The sequence below is a fragment of the Vipera berus genome (assembly GCF_964194415.1).
Source record: "Vipera berus genome assembly, chromosome: 1".
NCBI classification, from domain to species: domain Eukaryota; kingdom Metazoa; phylum Chordata; class Lepidosauria; order Squamata; family Viperidae; genus Vipera; species Vipera berus.
Genome location: NC_138202.1, coordinates 303,295,506 through 303,317,224, shown reverse-complemented (window position 1 = coordinate 303,317,224; position 21,719 = coordinate 303,295,506). Strand labels below are relative to the sequence as shown.

The 21,719-nt window shown below is 40.3% G+C and overlaps 1 protein-coding gene across 2 annotated transcripts in view; it reads right to left on the bottom strand.

Annotated features, from left to right (window-relative positions):
* TOGARAM2 (TOG array regulator of axonemal microtubules 2) overlaps positions 1-21,719 on the bottom strand; it is a 60,935-nt gene that overhangs the window by 25,572 nt on the left and 13,644 nt on the right. For both annotated transcript variants that reach the window (XM_081313136.1, XM_081313135.1), the window contains exons 2-9: positions 20,377-20,572; positions 19,820-19,954; positions 16,026-16,301; positions 14,242-14,468; positions 9,957-10,132; positions 8,908-8,957; positions 4,879-5,060; positions 2,680-2,836 (exon numbers count right to left, since the gene is read on the bottom strand). In XM_081313136.1, the coding sequence (XP_081169262.1) occupies positions 2,680-2,836; positions 4,879-5,060; positions 8,908-8,957; positions 9,957-10,132; positions 14,242-14,468; positions 16,026-16,301; positions 19,820-19,954; positions 20,377-20,404 (1,231 nt within the window). In that variant the 5' untranslated portion in view covers positions 20,405-20,572. The remainder of the gene's footprint in view (positions 1-2,679; positions 2,837-4,878; positions 5,061-8,907; positions 8,958-9,956; positions 10,133-14,241; positions 14,469-16,025; positions 16,302-19,819; positions 19,955-20,376; positions 20,573-21,719) is intronic.

Below are 21,719 nucleotides of genomic sequence, written 5' to 3'. Positions count from 1 at the left end.
TCTGTAACGCTGAATCGTGTGGCTTTTTTTTATTTTCCTTTTGGTTGACCGAAGATTTAGTTTGATAACATTTCTCTTCTATGCCTTAGAACGGGGGTTTCTAAACTTTCTGCCATCACACCTCTCTTTGGTGTAATCTAAATGCACACACCTCTGCTAAAAATCCAAACACCAAAATGAACACAAATCAAAACAAGAAAGAAACAAGGAAACTTTGAGAAAGATGGGTTTATTGTAACAATGCAACTAAAAGGTTCTTCACATATTCCATGGTCTTTGTCTGCACTTCCCCAAGTGCACTTCCGCTCAGATTTGGAAAAACCTGCCTTGGAATATCTCACTTTGCTTTCTTTTCTTTCATTTCCATTTTAGAGATAAATCTTTATTGTGACCTTGTTTGTGGCTCTCACTGGTTATCTTTTTAATGCAAGCCAAGTCCCATTTAGAAGTGGAAGGAAAGGGAGATCAGTCATGGAACTGAGTAGATCTAGATCAGGGCTGTCTAACCTTGGCAAGACTTCTAGACTTAAACTCCCAGAATTCCCCAGCCACGCGGCGGGGGGTGCAGAATTCTGGAAATTGAAATCCACAAGTCTTAAAAGTTGCCACAGGGTTGGACATCCCTGATTTAGATAATCAAGTAAGGCATTTTATAGCCATCTTTTGGTATCTTTCCCAGGTCCAAGGGGTAAGTCTAGTTTGTCTGCCTTGCTTCATGTCATTGCGGCAAATTGGTTCACTCCTTTCTGAAGTTCTGCTGAAAGAACTTCAACAATAATTCAACATTTCCAGACAATATAATAGTTTTAAATTATGCATACATATAACACTCTGGCATTCTTTTTCATGTGAACCAAAAAGTAAAATGTTTCAGATTTTGAAGAAAGGAAATAGAAAAGCAGCTACCTAATTAATCAGGGATGCTGTCTTAATCAAGTAGAAGGTTTTTTTTAAGTTGAATTAATCAGTGTATTAACTAAAGATGATAGCTCAATAGGATAATCTTCATTCCACATATACTGGTTGGTTCCAAAGGCCCACTTTAAAAAAACCATCACACTGAGCAATTGCACTAAAAAAAAACACCCAACCCTTTCCCCCCTAATTCTGTCAGCAAAAAAAAAGCAAAATAAAAAAATGACCAGGCAGAAGGGTCTGGATTTGGCAGAATGTATCTTTCCTTGCTGCAGCAGAGAGCATTGCCAAAATTTCTCACAAATGCCCCTAAACCTACAATGCATAGTTCATGGAAGCAACATTGATGCTTTGTCTGAAAGTTTTACATCTTAAGGGCATACATATACTTAAAATGGATAAACACTTTCTACAAAATATTTTTCCCGTGCTATAATTGCATTGAAATTAAATAGTGTTGTGCACCTTGTGGTCCTAAACACACCCACAGTCTCAAAAGCTGTACAAGTGGCCCCTGGAGAACCTTTCAAAGTTGCCAGCAAACTAAAAATTGTAATGCGCTTGAAGGGGTAAACCACTAAATCCATGGAAAGTGATTATGTTACTATATTTAACTGATTTAAGTGTAATTTTAATTTGGGCAAAATTAAAATTAGCTTTTATCCTGGACCCTAACAGTTTTACATATGCAAGTCCCGTTCTGTCACACAAAAGCCAAAGGTAGCCTTCAATCTGAAAGTGTTGTGTTCTCTGGGTTTCTGGGAAGATAATATTGCTGGACAGACAGTTGCTGTTGCTGTTTTAAAATATGTGGTTCAGACAAAACATAACATCAGATCCAACATTGTCCCTGACAAGGATTCTATATCTTTAAAACATAAAACCCATAGAAATGTATCTAATGTCATGAATTTTTCTTCTTTTCTGGCATTTTTATTCAGAGTAAAGGCAATCTTATCTAATGTCAACCCTACATAAACAGATTCTCAAACCTTCAGAATCTCATTCCAGCCCAAACACATAATTCAGGAAAAAAGAGTTCTGAGATTATCCATTACCACATTTTTAGGGGTCTTCAACCTCATTTTGTATGCTAAATTTTCTGACTGCTAAGGGAATCTATGATTATGCAAAACTCTATTGAGAACTGAGGGAGGGGCTGAATTCCAAAGGGCAAAGAAACTACAAAGTTTAGATAATCTGGTCACTAGAAAAAGAGTTAAGAAAATGCCTCCCTAGCAATTCTCATCCATAGTGATGCAAACAATTGCTTTAGCTTGGCAAAACTTCTGTCCATAGGTGAAAAAAATTAATAAAGGAAACTCCTCAGAAGAAATTTCACATGTCTTTCTTGGGTCTTGCTGACAGCATGAATGGGACCAATACTTGCACATAGTTGTTTTAATTAAAAAAAAATCTTTTAAAAATTCGTTTTAGCTGGCCCTATTTAAAAATGTGGCATAAAGCTACTACTATCAGAATTTTAATTTGCCAATATAAACTCCCCACTAATGTTCTGCTGGGTACTGCAACTTCAAACCGATCAGACAATTTGCTTACTAAAAGAGCTGGGTTGTTTGACCTACTTTTCCTACTGCTGTCTATTTTAATCCATCTTAAATTCACCAGAGGACACCCTGAGTGCAGGGGCGAGGGGAGTGGGTAGTCTCCTTAAACTTGGCACCAGACCATTTCTACTGTGACTGGGCAAAATAAGCCATCTGCAAAAGTAGATTTCCCCCTTCTTTCACAGTAATCACATACCATCCAGAGCATTCCTTGGCTGTTGTTCCTGGGTTTTTGTGGATCTTTCTTTTTCTCTCTCTTTCTCCTTTTCCTTTTCTTTACGCAAGAACTCTATCTCCTTTAGTTGCTTCTGACGCATTTTCTCCTGAGCTGACTTGGATATTGTCACATGAATCTGAACACAATAGAAGCATGCACACTTCATACAAATGTATATGTGTATGAGTGCAGGTGCATATATAGAGAGAGTAACTTGTACACAATAGCAAAGAGACAGATTAATCTGTTAAATTATTAATTTGCTATAACCCAAAATAAATCCTTTATAAGTGTGAGTGATAGTTTCACACTCTTCATTTTTCATTAGAGTCAACCTAACAGGTAGCCATGGAAAGTTCCATCAATTTAGCATGTGTAATTCAAGTTGGGTTTTTAAAAAGAGAGATTCAAGCCACATTAGACATGAATCATGACATGGCAGATTCTCTCAGTAGATCTCTGAGCATCTTTACAAGTTTCTACAAAGATGGAAGAGGGAGCAGTGCTGTTAGGAGAGACTTGAATGCCAGCCATTTAATACTTGATTTAAGCTGAAACTAATTGCAAAGCAGAGAGGGGGAAATGCACCATATGTAACACGGGTACCTGCTGAAGTTTCTTTCATGCTTAACAGCGGCTTTGAGACCAGGAGCCCAATTTACATTAGTGAAATGGTGCAGGAGAAAAAGCATTAAAGCCCAGTTCCTAATGATACAGAATCAATCCAATTTGTTATATTCATAAAACCACACTAGCTGCTTTTCAAAGGAAAGCATAAGGAACTCTAATTCTGTATTCCCCTTATCTCATATTATTTGTTACCCAAAGTTGAAATTGCTAGACAAGACTTAATCTGAGACAGATATTCAATCAGAAAAAAATATCAAGGGATGTTGTACAACATCAGGAAAATTAGAGCAAGAAAAAAGATCTGCAGCAAGTTTTTTTATAGCGACAATCTCTTATGAAATCACTTACACATAGCGCTAGTTTGGGGCTGATGTTAAGCCCATACTGACCCTAAAGCTGTTCAACCACCCAGATAGAAAAGCTTAAGAAGCACAATGCTGAATTGATTAGAAACGATTTGATCTGGGACAGGTAAAATGGAAGTGGTAGATTGTGATGTATTAGGACATATCCTTCCTAATCATTTTATCATTGCGTTGAACATAAATTGCTTGTATCAAACACCAATTCACTACTTCACATTTATTACAATTATCACACATTTTCAATGTGACATGTATTCTTTTGCATTCCATAAAATGCAATGCTTTACTTAAATTATGCATTCATTCTTATGGCTGTTGCTATGTGTGGAGTATGAGCATGTGGATATCATACAGACTTTGTTGATATTCCACACTAATTAATAGCAAATAACTCAAATTTATTCCTACCATTTCATTACCTATCTACCTATCTATGTATTGAGGGTCAAACTATTTATAAGCCTTTTTGGTAAAGGTAGTACTAGGTAGTGTAGTACTAAAGATGCTGGAATGGAATGGAAAAACCTAGCTTTTAGTCCAGCCTCTGCACTGAATACACACTGGTTGATTTTGAACCAGGGACTCTTTTTCTGCATGATATATTTCAAAGAGCAATTTGCGGAGAGAAAAGATAGAACAGAGAGACTGCCTTCAGATTTTGGGAAAAAAAGGCCTTTATAGAAGGGAAGGAGGATGGATAGATAAATGGAGGGAGAGATGGATGGATGGAAATCCAGCCAAGGCCAGCCGTATCATTGGGCAAAATGAAGTGCGAGGAAGCCACTAAGTTTTTCATTGTTTAAGTCATTATCACTGCCTTTCTGTTGGGGAGGGAAGCATTCATGTTGATGGTTGAGCTCCTGCATTGCTCATCCTGCCAGTATCACTTCTGGGCTTAGGCCCCACTCCCTCTCTCTGCTTAGTTCTTCTCCACCAGAAATTCCTTTCCAAAGCTTGAGGACAGTATCTCAGGAGAGATTCTTCACTGATTGCTTGATAATGCCAGCTTTGCAAATGGCAGAGTAGAGCCTATCAAGCTCAGCTATGATGCCCGCCTTCCAAATAGAATTTCCAGTATCCCTTCATGCCAGTTTGAGTCCTTATTGTAATATTGTCTTTACTTCTTGCCAACTTTAACATTCACCTCATGCCAAAATGCAAAATGATGGAAATGGAAACATACCCTTCCATTGCTCTCTTTCCATTCATCATCTTTTAACAGGTGAGGATTTGAAAGCAAGCCTTCTTCCTTGGCCAGACAGAGGGAGGAGGTGGCCGGTGGGAGTAAGGATGTCAGTGATCCCCCAACAATCTTCAAAGGTGCAGGAAAGCCATTCTGGAAAGCAGGTTCAGACAATCCAATTTCTGAGAAGCCAATTTTTTAAAAAAAGGAATATATTACTGTGGACTGTAACTACATTTGTAATTTTTAAAAGTGTTTGTGAAGACAGCGAGAGCAAAGAAAAGAATCAAGGGGAATTCCAGCAAATTGAATCATTCACTGCAGATGGAGTTAAAGGGCTCTTTTTCATAAACAGGTTAATGCACTACACCAGTATAAAATTTACTGTCCCCATTGATGAACCTCATCCTGCCACAAACAAAATGGTGGTATTCTTATTTATGGAGTTTAGGAAACATTAAGGTCAGAGATTGGTGTTTCCTCTGACTTTCTTTCCATCTTCTCTTATCAAACTTCACCCCAGCATGAAAATATCCATAAATCACTTTCCTTAAACACAGAATAGGCTGCACTAGGGGGAAAAATGAGTTAAGACAGAGAGCTAGACTGGCAGGTTAATCACCTGTGAAAACTCAATCTGCCTTGTGTGTTGACAGAGAACCCAGCTGATAGACTCATTTCAGACCCAGATGAGGTGCAGTTCCAGGAGAGCATTAAATCCATCTTCAAAGGAGCCTAAATAACAACTCACAGGTCTGGGATAGGCTCTCAATGACTGTCAGCCACTGAGGAGGGAATTATTCAGAATCCCTCCATCTCTACACTTTCACTTGCAAATGTCTACAAGCATGGAACCTTTCAGCTGACCCAGAGGTGGATTGCCATATATGTTTACTCTAATTTCATTACTAAATTGACATAGACTTCTTTCTGTTGCTTTACCTGGGATTTAAAAAATGTACAGATGCCAACCATCAACTCCATGGGAAGGTTGAAATAAACTGCTTGCTTCTTTCCTTGGCACAGAGTGACCTGTTCACACTTTCTTACTGTGTTAGTTCCAGTGGATAATCACTCCTGTCCATATTCTCTCTCTCTGCCTCTCCCTCCCGCCCTTCAACTCCTGAAATAAAGAATAAGTACTGTAGCCTCTTTCCTTCTTTCCTATTCTTCTGTCAAGAACTGGCAAGTTGAATTATATAAGGAAAGTTTTTATCTTGGCAGTACAGTAATGATTTGTTCCCTGGGTTGATCATCACAACCTAAGTTAGAGTAGGAAGTACCCTCTCCAGGTTAGGCAGAGCGCATGTGCAGAACATGTGTGTTCTCAAGTTCCAGGCTCAATTCCAAGGCAACTCATCTGAAATCTTGGAAGAAGCTACAATCAGGGAGCACCGACCCTATGAGCTAGACCAGGGGTAGGCAACCTTGGCTCTTTTATGATTCATGGACTTCAACTCCCAGAATTCCTGAGCCAGCATAGCTCAGCTTGGAAACCTCTCCCTTTCCCCTCAGCATGGCTGGCTCAGGAATTCTGGGAGTTGAAGTCCACGAGTCATAGAAGAGCCAAGGTTGCCTACCCCTGAGCTAGACAGACCCATAGTCTGATCCTATAATAGGCACAAATAACTCAAAGAGGAACAAAATGAGGTGGGAGAATAAGGAAAAGTTAATCAATGGTGTTGGTAAGTGTTATGTGGCAGGAGCTTGTCTGTTATAATTCTATTGTTGTTGTTGTTGCTGTTGTTATATACACAAACGTGAAATCAAAGCTGCTAGTTCTTTAGCCAGTATTGGCCTTCATAAACACTGAGTTCTTCCCAAGAACCTAAGATGTTGCACTGTACCAGCATAGTGTGTGTGCAGATGTGTGGCCTTTTGTAATTAACAGGTGGAAATTTTGTCAACGTGCAGATTTTCTAAGTGCTGTCCAAGATTTTCTGGTATTATTATTATAGTCTGCACTGAACAGGGATTGAATGATGGCCTAAATGACCTTTACACTTATATTCTATTTATTTATAAATTTATAAATATTTATATTCTATTCTATTTCTATTTTATCCTAAGATCAGCATAGAAAAAAGAAAATAAATAAATGAATAAGAGCCACAGAAAATTGTAAAGACCTCAGACAAAAATAACAAGAAGGTTGCTTTGCTATCTTACTGTATCCTGTATACAGTGCATGCTATATGAATGGTTTAGTGAAACAGCAAAGATATTAGATATGCATTCTAATATCTTTGACTGCTAGATACTGGATCTAAGCTCCAGATTTTGGATCCAGCTGAAATACTTGTCCTTGATGCAAAGAAATTAAATTGCATCATAAAAGAATACACCTAGTTTAAAGTAGTTATTACAATAAATTTGTTTTCAAGCTATCTCCGCTGTGGAATAATTATCAAGGCAAGCAGCTTTACCCTTTGAAATTAACACTTTTGACCAGGCAGTCATCCCAGGATAAAATGTGACATTTCATTTCAACACAAAACAAGAGATGACTCTCCAGCTGACCTTTTTGTACCAGTGAGAATTAAAAAGGATCTGCTTTTAAAAAACAATGAACTCAAGCCAATCATAATTTATACAACAATGTTGTTTAAAAATCAATAACATAATTTTGTATGTTTAATTCATTCCAGCCTGGAGCACTTTCATTTTCCTGTTCAGCAGATCAGTCATATAGTTTCATGATTGCTGGTACAATAACACAATGCCCAGCACCATGACAGTAAAAATAGATTCTCTCAGCTTCATTCATTTTTATTTATAACATTTACATTTATCTACTGCCTTCCTCCATAGTGTGCAAAGCAGCATATATGATCTGTTTCATAAAAAACTTGTCAGGTAGCTCAGATGGAGAAATAAAATTAAGAGATTACACAAATAAAAAATTCCTAGTGTTGCTCTTGGTAAAATGAAGATGGGAACAGTCAGCCAATCTTGGCTAATTTTGAAAAAACAAGCAGGTCCACTCCTGGCTACAAGATAAGTAGAAAAGTATCCAGAAAAATTCTAAGAATCTCATTTGTATCATTTTCACATTGTCATTAAAAAAAACTATTATACATGTTTCCACGAAGTCACCAAAAGTTATATAAAATCATTTTCATTTTTAATTTCCTTTTATTAAGGTACAGTTTAATATTTTCATACAGCCTGTTCTGACTGAGCCTACCAATCAGGAGTTTGAGAGTTATCCACCCTTAAAGAAAAAAAAATCTATAAGGGTGGTTTGGAGGGTGGCAGCTAAACTTAATACTGAAGTTTAAAGCCTATATGTTAAGAAGTTAAAGAAAAAGATGCATTAGAAAGTTTTGATTCTAGAAAAGTGTTTTAAGTTTAACATTTTAAAAAAGGTGGAAAAAAGAGTGTTTTTGTAAGGTCAAAAAATTTGAAAGAATATAATTAAGTTTGTTAATAAACATGCTGATAGTTACAAAGATTATTAGGTGCAAATAGAAATATATACCATTTCCACAGCAAGAAAGATAAAACAGGAATGGTTAAATTGATCATTCTATTCAAAGAGTAGAATATATTTGAGCATGTTTTTTATTTCGATATCACTTCTGGATATCACTTCTGAAAGTTTGACTTTGATTTTGTCCATTAGACAGATTTGTCGTTATAGAAATGGCTAGTTATATATTAATGTATAAAAGCAAAAAGTTGAGGCTGGAGTGTTTTTATCTTGTATTGTGCTAAAAAGAGTCAGAAGTCAATGCTTTTTTTTTCTTTTTTCCCCTTATACCTCACACCTTCTTTTCCCCTCTCTATTTCCTTCCCTTAATTTCCTATTTCTATTTTTTTTGTATTTTATATATTAAATTTTTTAAAAAGAGAGTTGTCCATCCTTCCCACATAAGAAGGAAAACTAAGAGAATTACCTAATCAACCACACAGAATTCCATGAATGAGACAGGGCATCTCCACTGCAAAAAACTTACTTTGAAGCACATTTAACTTACCCTGAAATTTCCATTGTTTAAGTTCAAATAAATTACTATATGTACGTACTCAGTGTTTTTTGGCTGTTGTCTTCACCATTACCAGGCTCTGACAATGACCTTAAAGACAATTGGGTGAGGGGAAGTGAAAAAAAATAGAGAGAGATTAAACTGTCTTTCACAAAAAAAAGACAAATATAAAAATTTAGGGAGCTCTTAATTGATAGAAAGAGCCGTGGCGGTGCAGTGGTTAGAAAGGAGTATTGCAGACTAACTTTACTGACTGCCAGGAGTTCGATCCTGACCAGCTCAAGGTTGACTCAGCCTTCCATCCTTCTGAGGTCAGTAAAATGAGGACCCAGATTGTTGGGAGCAATATGCTAATTCTGTAAACCACTTAGAGAGAGCTGTAAAGCACTATGAAGCGGTATATAAGTCTAAGTGCTATTCTATTGCTATAGCACTTAGTTTCAACTTGTTGGCACTCGCATTTTGCAGGGAATGTCCAGAGGGGGGCAAGAGAATAAGCTAATCAAGACAATGAAATGCCTAACTCATTAGCTTGCAAACACAGGCAAAACAGAGATTTGAACCAAGAATTTCCCAACTAGTTGTTCTGTTATTATACAATGCCATAAGCATCAAATCCCTCATCACAAGCAAGAACAAGAGAGGACATCAGTCTTGTGGGATTTCTAGAGGCATTTAGTTTCTACTTTAAGAACTAGAAATATTTTGGTCCCATTCAGCCAAATTCTTTTTTTTATTCAGAATCTAAGAAACTTACTTACTTATACAGCACTGCAGTGTGACTCGTTTTTCTATTTGAATGAGTGAGATTTAAAATGGTCTGTTGTTTATTGAAATCGAGAAAGTTTACAGAGGACAATTTGTAACCTGCTGGAGAATCCTTCTCCAATATAACATCAGCTTGATCCAGATGTACGGGAACCATAACTCCCAGGATTCCCAGCAAGTATATCAAAAACATTGCTGGAAATTGCAATGCCAGCGTATCTGGAAGGTGCCAGATAGTGAAGGTCGTCTTAAAAATCAACTAATGAGGCTTTTTAGATGTGACTTTGAAAGAAAGGCACAGGAACAGCAGAAAAGGCTTACCTTGTTTTGGGACACTCATCTGTAGCAAGTGGAACACATTCTGCCTGTGGCAAGCTTGAAAGGCATTCTGCAACGTTCTGAGAATTTTCTTCATATGCCTTTGCTAACTTGGGGATGGGTGGGATCAAGGCAGCACCTAAATATTTTTTTGGATTCTCATCATGACCATGTGCAATCTACAGGGACGGACGGGAGAGAAAAAAATAACTTTAAAACTGTGCTGAATGTCACAGGAGCATGAGAACCAGGCTGTTTCAAAGACCGCATCTTCCCATTGGCATCTACCTGTTTTTAACTGTTAGTTTTATTGTATGCTGTCTAGAGTCATATTTGTTTATCTAGTTATTTATCTTTTTTATTTATATTCATTTATAACATACAACGTGAAAATAGAAAAGCAAATAGTAGGGGACAACAGTAGAAAAAGGGAAAACAAAAAAGGTGTGAAGAGAGTGGGGGAGAAACAAAAAGCATTGATTTCTGACTCTCTGTTGCAGTAAAATCAGATATTAAAATCAGATCTCAACATTTTGCATTTCTATAATAGTATGCACTAGCCATTAGTACGCACTATCAGCAAATCAGTCTAATCAGTAAAAACCCAAAATCGTGATATCATATTTTTTTCACCTCAAGCACAAAGTCCAGAAGTGGTAAAAAGTCAAAAGAAATATTGGAGTAGTATTCATATTCTAATACAGAAGATTCTTTAAGTGAATATAAAGATAAAACCAGAAACTTTTCTTTTGGATTTAATGGGAAAAGACTTGGGGGGGGGGCGGGGAAATTGGAACTTTGATGGTATATATGTTGATGGCAGCATGATTGCTTTATGCACAAAAATGGAAGGACACTTCGATCCCCACAATGGACGAATAGCTGCAAAATTTGACAGAGTTAGCAGAGATGGCTAAATTCACTACTTTAATAAAAGAAAAAAGAAAAACATAGCAACTTTTGTTTCCACTTGGAAATCATTTCTGGACTTTGTGTTTGAGCTGGAAAAAGAAATGAAACTTTGATTTTGTGTTTTACCGATTAAATAGATATGTTGATATAGAAATAGCTAGTTCATACCATTATGTAAAAGTAAAAAGTAGAGTCTTGATGTTACTATCTTATTTTACTGCACCAAAGGGAGTCAGAAGTCGATGCCTTTTCTTTCTTTTTCCCTTCTTTTCTATACTCTTCCCTCCCCTGTTATTCCTATTATTTGTTTTGTATTTTATACTATAAATTATTTAAAAAGAAAAAAGAAGGAAAAGAAGAAGAAATTTCAGCTAAGGCAATAACTCTAATTAGATGGAGAGGCTTCAGGAAAGTTTCTGCACTTATTTCACTCTGCTGTAGAAAGTGAGGGATCTGCTTGAGAACTGTCCCAGAGCTCTGCTTCCAATCCCGCTTGAGTCTTGACACTCTCTGCTGCCTTAAACTTTCTTGTGTCTGAGTCAAACCTTCTCGAGGGCTTCACCTTGTCCAACAAGATTCAACTAGCCGAGTTATTTTGATAGATAAAGGATATTCTTAATGCAAGAACCAGCAACTGATTTGACACCTCACTTGTCAATACCACATAAGCAGAAGTGCTTGCAATTTATTTTGACCTGTTTGATAAGAATGTGTTTTCAGGCAGAGGTACCAAGAACTGAATAATTCTTCTTTAAAACACTAATCTATATTGGCAGAGCTAAGTGTCAATCAGACTATTCAAAAAAATCATATAGGTATACTACTCCATAATGCAAATCAGAGGTCATATTATTATGTTCTCCTTCACAATATAATAGCTCTTTGCCCCTAGGAGGTGGTGCCATGGAAAAGAAAATGCCAGGATAATTGGACTATTCTTTCTTAAAAAAACACCAAATAAATCAAAGGGAAAATAAGATGCCTCTCAACCCCAGCTAAACCAGGCTCTGCTTCAGGAGGTAGCAACACTTGGCCAACATTGTCAAGTTGAAAAGCTATGCAGAGTCAAATCTCAGAGGCTTGAACACTTGAATGGGAGGCCATCAGAGCTGTAGGTTACACTGGGGAAAAATATTCCAAGATAAGGCACTGGCAAACCATGTCTGTACTATTGCCAAGAAAACTACAGGAATGTGTTCAGAAAGCAAGCAGGACTTAAGCTCAACTTCAAAGGGTCAAAAAACGTAATCTCTGTTTATGCAGATCATACATTTTTCAGTTGCACAGAAATCTTCAGGAAGCAGAAAGATGGGAGAGAAAAAAATCCACATCTCATGAAAGCTAAAGTATTTCCTTGTTTTCTAACTTTTCACTCTATTAACATTAGCTGTGGAATAAAAGCTCCCTCTACTTGTTTTTCCTGTCCTTTTTTTCCTCAGAGTTTCAGCTCTTGACTCCTTTTGAATTCTTACTTTTAAAAACTTTACTGGAATAAATTTAGCTCTCACTGTCCAGAATGTATAAGTATTATTTCTGCCAGATAGCTTTTGAGTTCAAGCCAATTTTGCAACTCTTTTGACCTTCCACCAAAGTCTGCTTTTCAGAAGAGAAGCCTATTATTTTTGCATTAGTGCTCCTTCTGCTGGCTCTCATCAACTTGTCAGCCTAAATGGTAAGACGCAATCACAGGATCCTTGGTCTTCTCCAATGCTGTTTAATAATTCTCGTATCTAAGTTACTACAAGTTCTTAATTTTAGAAGAACTTCATATTGTACTGACTGTGCTATATGAAAAGTATAGTCTTCCTCAGCAATTATTGCAGCATCAGGAATGAATTTATAATGCAGTTCACTTCACTTTGCTGATTCTCTACATAAGCTGGTTTAACATCTTCCAATGATACCGAAGCAAGAGAACAAGGGGGAGGGGGATCTGTTGGAAAACTGCCAACCCAAAAGTCCCGAGCAATATTACTCTAATATTCCCAATGGCTCCATCAATCTCCTGAACCTGGTGTCCACCTCCCAATGACTTAGCAGGCTGGGAATGATGGGAGTTGTAGGGCAAAGTTGAGCTGCCCCTTCTCTGGAAACAATAATTTGCAAGGAGAATCAACAATCCTTAAAGGTAAAGGTAAAGGTTCCCCCGCACACGCGTGCTAGTCATTTCCGACTCTAGGGGCCGGTGCTCATCTCCGTTTCAAGGCCGAAGAGCCAGCACTTGTCCGAGGACGTCTCCGTGGTCATGTGGCCGGCATGACTAGACGCCAAAGGCGCACGGAACGCTGTTACCTTCCCACCGGAGTGGTCCCTAGTCGATCAGAAGGTCGGCAGTTTGGCGGGTCGAATCCCAAGTGCCGCGTAACAGAGTGAGCACCTGTTACTTGTCCCAGCTTCTGCCAACCTAGCAGTTCGAAAGCACGTAAAAATGCAAGTAGAAAAATAGGGACCACTACGGTGGGAAGGTAACAGCGTTCCGTGCGCCTTTGGCGTCTAGTCATGCTGGCCACATGACCACGGAGACGTCCTCGGACAAGCGCTGGCTCTTCGGCTTTGAAACGGAGATGAGCACCGGCCCCTAGAGTCAGAAACGACTAGCACGCATGTGCGGGGGAACCTTTACCTTTACCAACAATCCTTAGATGTAAACATTTATTTTGTCTGTTCCTGTACTGCATGTTCTCAATCTATAAGCCAGTCCTCAGTGGTCTGTTAAGGTCTTTCATTGTTTCGTATTAACAAGAGGTCATTCTGGTAATATAGAGCAAAAAGAAAGAAAGAAAGAACCATAACACTACTACTAACCATATTCTACAAGGATTTAATGCTAAAGGAAGGAAGTGGAGTTAAGCAAAGACCGCTTGGCTTCAGTTATCAGAAGGCCAAAGGATGGAACTAAGGAAGAGTTTAAGGGCTGAGAGGGCTGCTAGCTCTGGAGAATAATGGATTTCCATTACATAAAGCAGGACTAGTTCAGTGCTAGGTAAAATAATAAGCCTTCCTAAAGGTAAGAACAGTTTATTTGTGAATGCAACTACTGGGAGAGATGGTAAGCTTCCTTTTTAAAAGCGGTTTCAAATCAGTGGTCTAAACTGCCCCTTCTGTGATTCTGTGATTAATTTTTTCCTAATCTTAGATCTCACTAGAACCTGCTCATTTTTTACTTGAATATACATTTCTGCTATTTTCAGAACAATGCAACTTGAATTTATGTAACCCACACATTCAAATCCTCATTTTTAATAGCAGATGTATAAAGTAAAGCAGGTTATTCTAAAAACAGAACAACAGAGTTGGAACGGAGCTTGGAAGTCTTCTAGTCCAACCCCCTGCTTGAGCATCCATTTCTTAAACACAGGCAACATCTATTTTATACCTGCTGGGTGGATGTTAATTCTGGATTAACTCCTTCAGCCTGTAAAGAGCCTGAAGCATTCTCCCTAACTTGTGGCTCTGTTTCTTGAGCTCTGTTGGTCTCTGTGGTGTTTGGTATGCTCTGAATAGGAGGCACGGGCTTGGGAGTAACCAGCAGTCTTTGAGAAGCAGATCTGGAAATGGCTGGTTTCAGGGCAGGTCCCTTGGGAACAGCTTTGTCCAGCAAGCCTGCAAATACAAAAAAAAAAAGTGGGAATATTTGCAGGCTAATGTCAAACTTCAAGGAATTGTCCCTCTGCAGCACCAAACTGATAGCATGACAAATTATCACTTGTTTTCCAGATCAGTTTTGTACTATAGTGGGTTATTTTCAATACCAGGAAATGCCCTGAAGAAAGGTATAATGCATTCTTTTCCTGCAGTTGTCTCTATGCATGCAGAGGTCAAAGTACCAGATTAATCCAACCCCTATGATATATCCTGTTTCTGAGTAAGTAGCAACTGGGCCTTCCTCCTAACTGAAATATGGAAAGAAAGATCATTACTGTAATGTATTGGGCTTTGTCTTGTTAAGGGAACATCACTCCCTAGAGACTAAAATGGACAATGTGAAATTTGAGCGGGCCATGAACAAGGAGTATATATCGGAGGTGGTGACCCTTTGAGAGCTGTATGCAACGAAATTTCATTTTGATGTATGCCGATTGGTGTACATTCAAAGTGACAATAAAGTTATCATCATCATCATCATCATCACGTGGGTTAATTGCTGGTAGGTTGTTTAAGCAGGGAAGCTGGCTAACGGCTCCCAGCTCCTCAGACAACCCATCTCCAGCACCACCATTGGCTGCCTCTAGGGCGGCAATAGGTTGCTTTAAACCTATTGGCCGCTACCTAGAGGCCAGGGTATAAATTGCTGCATTCGCAGCCCTGTTTCTCAGTTCAGTTCCTGCAAGCAACAAACAATGATCTTTGTTGAACTCACTCGTCTCGTCATTGAAGCCACGAACCCAGTATCTAACAATTACCTTTCACAATTAATTCAAAGGCACAAGATTTAATGGTATGCTATACCTAAAATAGTGAAAAAGGATCCAGTAAACTGGGCCTTTAAAAAAATGAACACAACAAAATTGCATCAGGTGTATACAACAAACTCCCACAAGGCTGGGCACACAGGTAACATGCAACAAAGAGCCCAAATTGGTAATTCTACCTACAGCATGGATTTGGCAAGCATTAATCTCATTTCACTTTAAGAAGCTTTCAGGTTGATTTGAAAATAGTTGGTGTGCAAAATGGCTCTCAGTTGCTTTCTTATTGAGGTCAGTAAATCAAATCAAATCTTTGTTGCAATCATAGACCAGCATAAGGAAGTCAGCATGTTTATGGCATCAACTGCTAGAAGTATTGGAGAAGAAACTTTCACTACACTAGATGTTATCCAGCACAGTTCTTTTAACTTTAAATAAATACTTTATCATTTTGGTCCAATTGCCTTGCAGGTATGTGTTGCTAGATTGATTGATGATTGTATGTACTAATGGCAGATTTTAATAACTCTGTAATTCTTCTCTCTAATAATGTAGCTTAACTGAGCTTTAGACCACAGAGCCAATAATTCAAGAATTATGGTTTCACTGGGTACTTATTCTGGCTCAGCCTCCAGGCATAAAATTAGAATAATGACAACTTATCCAAACAAGGCTGAAAGCTATACTTATTTATAGCAATTATATATAAAGGTTACAGATAAATGTATTCTTACCAGAAAACTCATCCTACCTTTTTTTGATGCCAGTAGGCCTTCTGACATTCTTCTTTTTTTGAGCTTATCCTTAATTTGAGTAGTCTCCATGGCTGCACTGTTTATCTCCAATTCACTGAGACTGTACTTTGGCTGGGCATTAGGTATCTGTGAAGAGCCATTCATGACTGTACTGTCTGTATTCTTCTGAAGGCCATGTCTACTGTCGTAGCTCTCCAGAGAAGAAACATCTGGAGGTTCTCCTTCGCTTCCCCATAAACATGATTGTTTTTCTAAAACTGAATGAAGAGATGCTGTGGAATAATTTAAGCAGAGCAGCTTGGTTACTCAGCCTGAAATTTACTTCTCCAGAGAACTAGGAAGTCAGGGGGTGGATTAAGAACCTCAGATGCAAGGATAATCAGCCGGACAGATGCAATGTAAGACGTGGCTTCTCTTCTGCAAAATTCTGTATAAAGGTAAAGGTAAAGGTTCCCCCGCACATGTGTGCTAGTCGTTTCCGACTCTAGGGGCCGGTGCTCATCTCCGTTTCAAAGCCGAAGAGCCAGCGCTTGTCCGAGGATGTTTCCGTGGTCATGTGGCCGGCATGACTGGACGCCAAAGGCGCACGGAACGCTGTTACCTTCCCACCGGAGTGGTCCCTATTTTTCTACTTGCATTTTTATGTGCTTTCGAACTGCTAGGTTGGCAGAAGCTGGGATGTTCTGAAAAATTTTGCTTATTGTGCAGAGACGAGGGGGGAAGAGCTATTAAAAGGCCTTATAATTTGAAAGACTATTGAGTAGCATAGAATGAACACTATCTAAAAATCAGCACAGCAATATCATGATGCCAATATCTTTATATAAAATTCCAGTTTTGTTGTGTCTGTAATATGTTCCTGGTTTGACAGCAGATCAGCATTATGCAGTATATTGTTGAATTGCTTTGGATAGGTAGACTTAAATTTGCCACATCACTACTGAAAGGCTGACTAGTTCTGCTTCTCCTCCCAGTTTCAAATTGTCTCAATACTTGCAAGTTTCCATAAGATTTCACACATATTATATTGATAATTGCTATTTTATGGCTTCAGCTAATCCCAAGATTATTGCTCAAGCTGCAGCACTTTATTTATTTATTTATTTATTTGTTCTTATATACCGCCCTTCTCCTGAGGGACTTGGGGCGGTGTACAGAGTAAGGTAGGTATACAGATTGAACAATAGTGAAAAACAATAGTAAAAACAACTGAGACCCCAAGAGCTATCAGGCCAGGCCGGACTGCTGGAACAGGTAAGTTTTTAAATCGCGCCGGAAGGTGCGGAGGTCGGGGGCCATCCGGATTTCGGTAGGCAAGCAGTTCCAGAGGGCTGGCGCACCCACTGAGAATGCCCTCCCCCTGGGGGCCACCAGCCGACATTCCTTGAGCGGTGGCACCCTGAGGAGGCCCTCTCTGTGGGAGCGCACAGGACGGAGGGGTGTTGACGTTGGCAGAAGGTGCTCCCGTAGGTAGTCCGGACCCATGCCATGTAGGGCTTTGTATGTCATTGTTAGCACCTTGAATTTCACTCGGAAGGCAACCGGAAGCCAGTGCAGCTCACGGAGGAGAGGTGTGATATGGGAGTATCGGGAGGCCCCCAAAAGTGACCGTGCAGCTGCACTTTGCACCAGTTGAAGCTTCCGAGTGGCTTTCAAGGGCAGCCCCATGTAGACAGCGTTACAGTAGTCTAGGCGAGAGGTCACAAGTGCATGGGTGACTGTACGTAAGGCATCCAGGTCCAGATAAGGTCGTAGTTGGCGCACTAGTCGAACCCGGGAGAAGGCCCCCTTGGTCACAGCTCCTATGTGATCTTCCAGGGATAGCTGCGAGTCTAGGAGGACACCCAGGTTGCGGGCCCTATCAACAGGGGGTAATAACTCATCCCCGATGTTAAGGGATGGAATGATCTGAGTATCCTGGCTTGCCGGTACGTACAGCCATTCAGTCTTGTCCGGGTTGAGTTGAAGCCTGTTCCTCCCCATCCATTCCCGGACCACTTTCAGGCAGCGGGACATCACGTCGAGGGCATCACTGATACTGTTTGGAGTTGAGATGAAAAGCTGGGTGTCATCAGCATACTGATGGTACCCTACTCCAAAACCACGAATGATCTCACCCAGCGGTTTCATGTAGATGTTGAACAGGAGAGGCGAGAGGACCGACCCCTGAGGGACTCCGCAAACGAGAGGCCTCGGGGTCGACCTCTGTCCCCCTGCCAGCACCGACTGCGAGCGACCCTGGAGAAAGGAGGAGAACCACCGCAGAACCGTGCCTCCCACTCCCAGTCCCCTGAGGCGCCGCAGCAAGATACCATGGTCGATGGTATCAAAAGCCGCTGAAAGGTCTAATAAGACTAGGACAGAGGAATGGCCCCTGTCCCGGGCTCTCCAGAGATCATTCATCAGAGCGACCAATGCCGTCTCCATGCTGTAGCCCGGCCTGAAGCCCGATTGGCACGGGTCTAGATAAACCGCTTCATCCAGGACCTGAGGAAGCTGATGCGCCACCACGCTCTCAACAACTTTCGCAAGGAAGCGAAGGTTGGAGACTGGACGAAAGTTATTCAATGAGGTTGGGTCCAAGGTGGGCTTCTTGAGGAGAAGTCTCACCACCGCCTCCTTCAAGGCGGTGGGGAAGTGACCCTCACTCAGAGAAGCAGAGATGACCGCCAGAAACCAGCCTCGTGTCCCCTCTCGAGCTGCATAAGCCAGCCAGGAAGGGCACGGGTCCAGTAAGCATGTGGAGGAGCTCAACCTCCTCATAATCCTGTCCACTTCCTTCGGAGTCACAGGATCAAATTCCTCCCAGATGACGTCGACAAGACTGTCCATGTCCTGTTCCTCCAACTCTGCCCAGTTGGAGTCCAGGCCGGTTCGAATCAGAGCGATTTTATCCAACAGATATTGACCGAATTCCTCGGCTCGACCCTGTAAGGGTTCCTCTCTCACCTCTTGGTTCAGTAGGGAGCGAGTCACTCTGAACAAGGCAGCCGGGCGATTATCTGCGGACGCGATGAGGGTGGAGAAGTAGTTGGATTTCGCCACCCTTATCGCTGCGAGATAAGACCTGGTGAGGATTCTTAGTCGCAATCGGTCGGATTCGGATCGACTGGATCTCCAACAGCTCTCTAGGCCCCGTCTCCGACGCTTCATCTCCCGGAGCTCCGCGGTGAACCATGGGGCTCGCTGGGATCTGCGCCGGGTCAGTGGCCGCAGGGGTACAACTCGGTCCAGAGCCTCCGTGGCTGCCCTTTCCCAGGCTTCCACTAAGGCGTCCGCCGAGCTGTGAGCAGGGAGTGCATGTGGGTTCCCAAGCGCTGCCTGGAACCTATCAGGGTCCATTAGGCGCCTAGGGCGGTACCATCTGGTTGGCACCGTGCACCCACGGCGGGGGGTGGCAAAGGGGAAGTCTAGCCGTAGGAGGTGATGATCGGTCCATGACAGGGGCGTAGCGGTCGTGGCGCCCCCACCGATATCATCACGCCACCGTCCAGACAAGAAGACCAAGTCGGGGGTGTGGCCTCCCTCATGAGGCGGTCCAGAAATTATTTGCGACAGGTCCATGGCCGCCATGGAAGCCATGAACTCCCGAGCTAGTTCGGAGATCTGTGTGTACATAAAAGTCACTGAAATGTGTGTGTGAACATACACACAGATTGGGCAATAAAATTCATACAAAGCTCTGCTGGATACTAGAGAAAAACAGTTTAAGTCTCATTAATTCTGTTTATTGGGTTCACAACCATACCCATATCTAGGCTGCCAGTCATACCCAGAGCAGGGTCCTCACCTTCATGTGTTCTCATCCATCCATTTCCATGGAGCTGCAAAGTAGAATCAATGCTTCCTCCTCTAGATGACTTGCATCCAGATTTTAGTTTGGGAATCCTGCCACAATATATTGCAACCTGAGCTTGGTACTTTCCTATAAAATGAAATAAAATAAAATAAAATAATAAAATAATAAAATAAAATAAATAAAATAAAATAATAAAATAAAATAAAATAAAATAAAATAAATAAAATAAAATAAAATAATAAAATAAAATAATAAAATAAAATAAAATAAAATAAAATAAAATAAAATAATAAAATAAAATAAAATAATAAAATAAATAAAATAAAATAAAATAAAATAAAATAAAATAAAATAAAATAATGAATAATGGAAGGAAGAAGGGAGAACGATCATTTGCTAATCCTTCAAGTCTTGCATATCCCTTGTTTTGCCTCAGGTTGGCTCCAGGAGGGATCAGGGAAACTCAGTGTGTAAGCAGACCTCCATTCTGAGAATTTGCAACAACAAAAAAGCAAAGGAAGGAAAGGAAAGGAAAGGAAAGTCTTTACCTGCTGTAAATTCATCATGTGTTGCCATGCGCCTCGAAGAGCCTGAGATACCTGCACAGCTAAGGAGTTGCAACTTTTACTCCATTTTTCTGGACCCAGAACTGCTGTTACTTCTTTCCCAGAATATCTCAGTTTCTGCATGAAGGGACAGTACCAACATCACAATGTATAGCATAATCTTTATGATTATTACATTCTCACCTGCCAGAAAAAAATTTAAATGTACAAATGTTACTATCAATTATTTTGATTTAGCCATAAACTGTTGCCACCATTAAACATTTTAATAGGAAATAGTGCATAAATTTAAAGGTAAAGGTTCCCCCGCACATGCGTGCTAGTCGTTTCCAACTCTAGGGGCTAGTGCTCATCTCCGTTTCAAAGCCGAAGAGCCAGCACTTGTCCGAGGATGTCTCCGTGGTCATGTGGCCGGCATGACTAGACGCCAAAGGCGCACAGAACGCTGTTACCTTCCCACCGTAGTGGTCCCTATTTTTTTACTTGCATTTTTACGTGCTTTCAAACTGCTAGGTTGGCAGAAGCTGGGATGAGTAACAGGCGCTCACTCTGTTACGCGGCACTCGGGATTTGACCCGCCAAACTGCTGACCTTCTGATCAACAAGCTCAGCATCCTAACCCACTGAGCTACCGCGTCCCTTGCATAAATTTATGACAGCTAAATAAGCAAAATAAAGAATTGAGAACTGCTTCATACATTTTAAAAATCCTATACAAAAATCATCTATTTAAAAAAATTCATGCAGTTGCCATACTGAGTGAAATAGTCATGTTGAGTTATTAATCAAGTTGCAAATACAGAATAGGAAGTTAGCTTTTAGTCTAGATGACAACAGTTCTCCAAGGTGGCAGGGTATGGAATTCCGCGGTAAGTAGATGTGGATGTGAAACTGAAAGTCGGACGGGTTGTTTACAATGAAGACATTTTATGTTGCCTTGTGGAACCTGATAAATCAGAAACTTCTCAGGGTTGACAACCAAGTTTGCCTGTTCTTGGCTGAGGTCTGATAATGGTGGAGTATGTAACACCTCAAAAACAGCAGATTTATAATTTGTGGTGCTCCTAAATTCATAAATGTTCATAAAGGACTATGAGGAAAATACCATCTTCAATTGGTACTCTATAGCAGATATAACAAAAAGAATAGCTTTTTCTAGCTACAACAGTACATGCACTGGTAACCTCACATTAGATGTTGGATTACTCTTGTGTGCTCTAGTGCTCTTGTGGAGCCACCTTTGCTCTTTGCCTGAGATTGCAGCTGAGCAGAATATAAGAGTGGATGTGTTGAATGGGATACCAGTAGATACTGTATTATTAGTT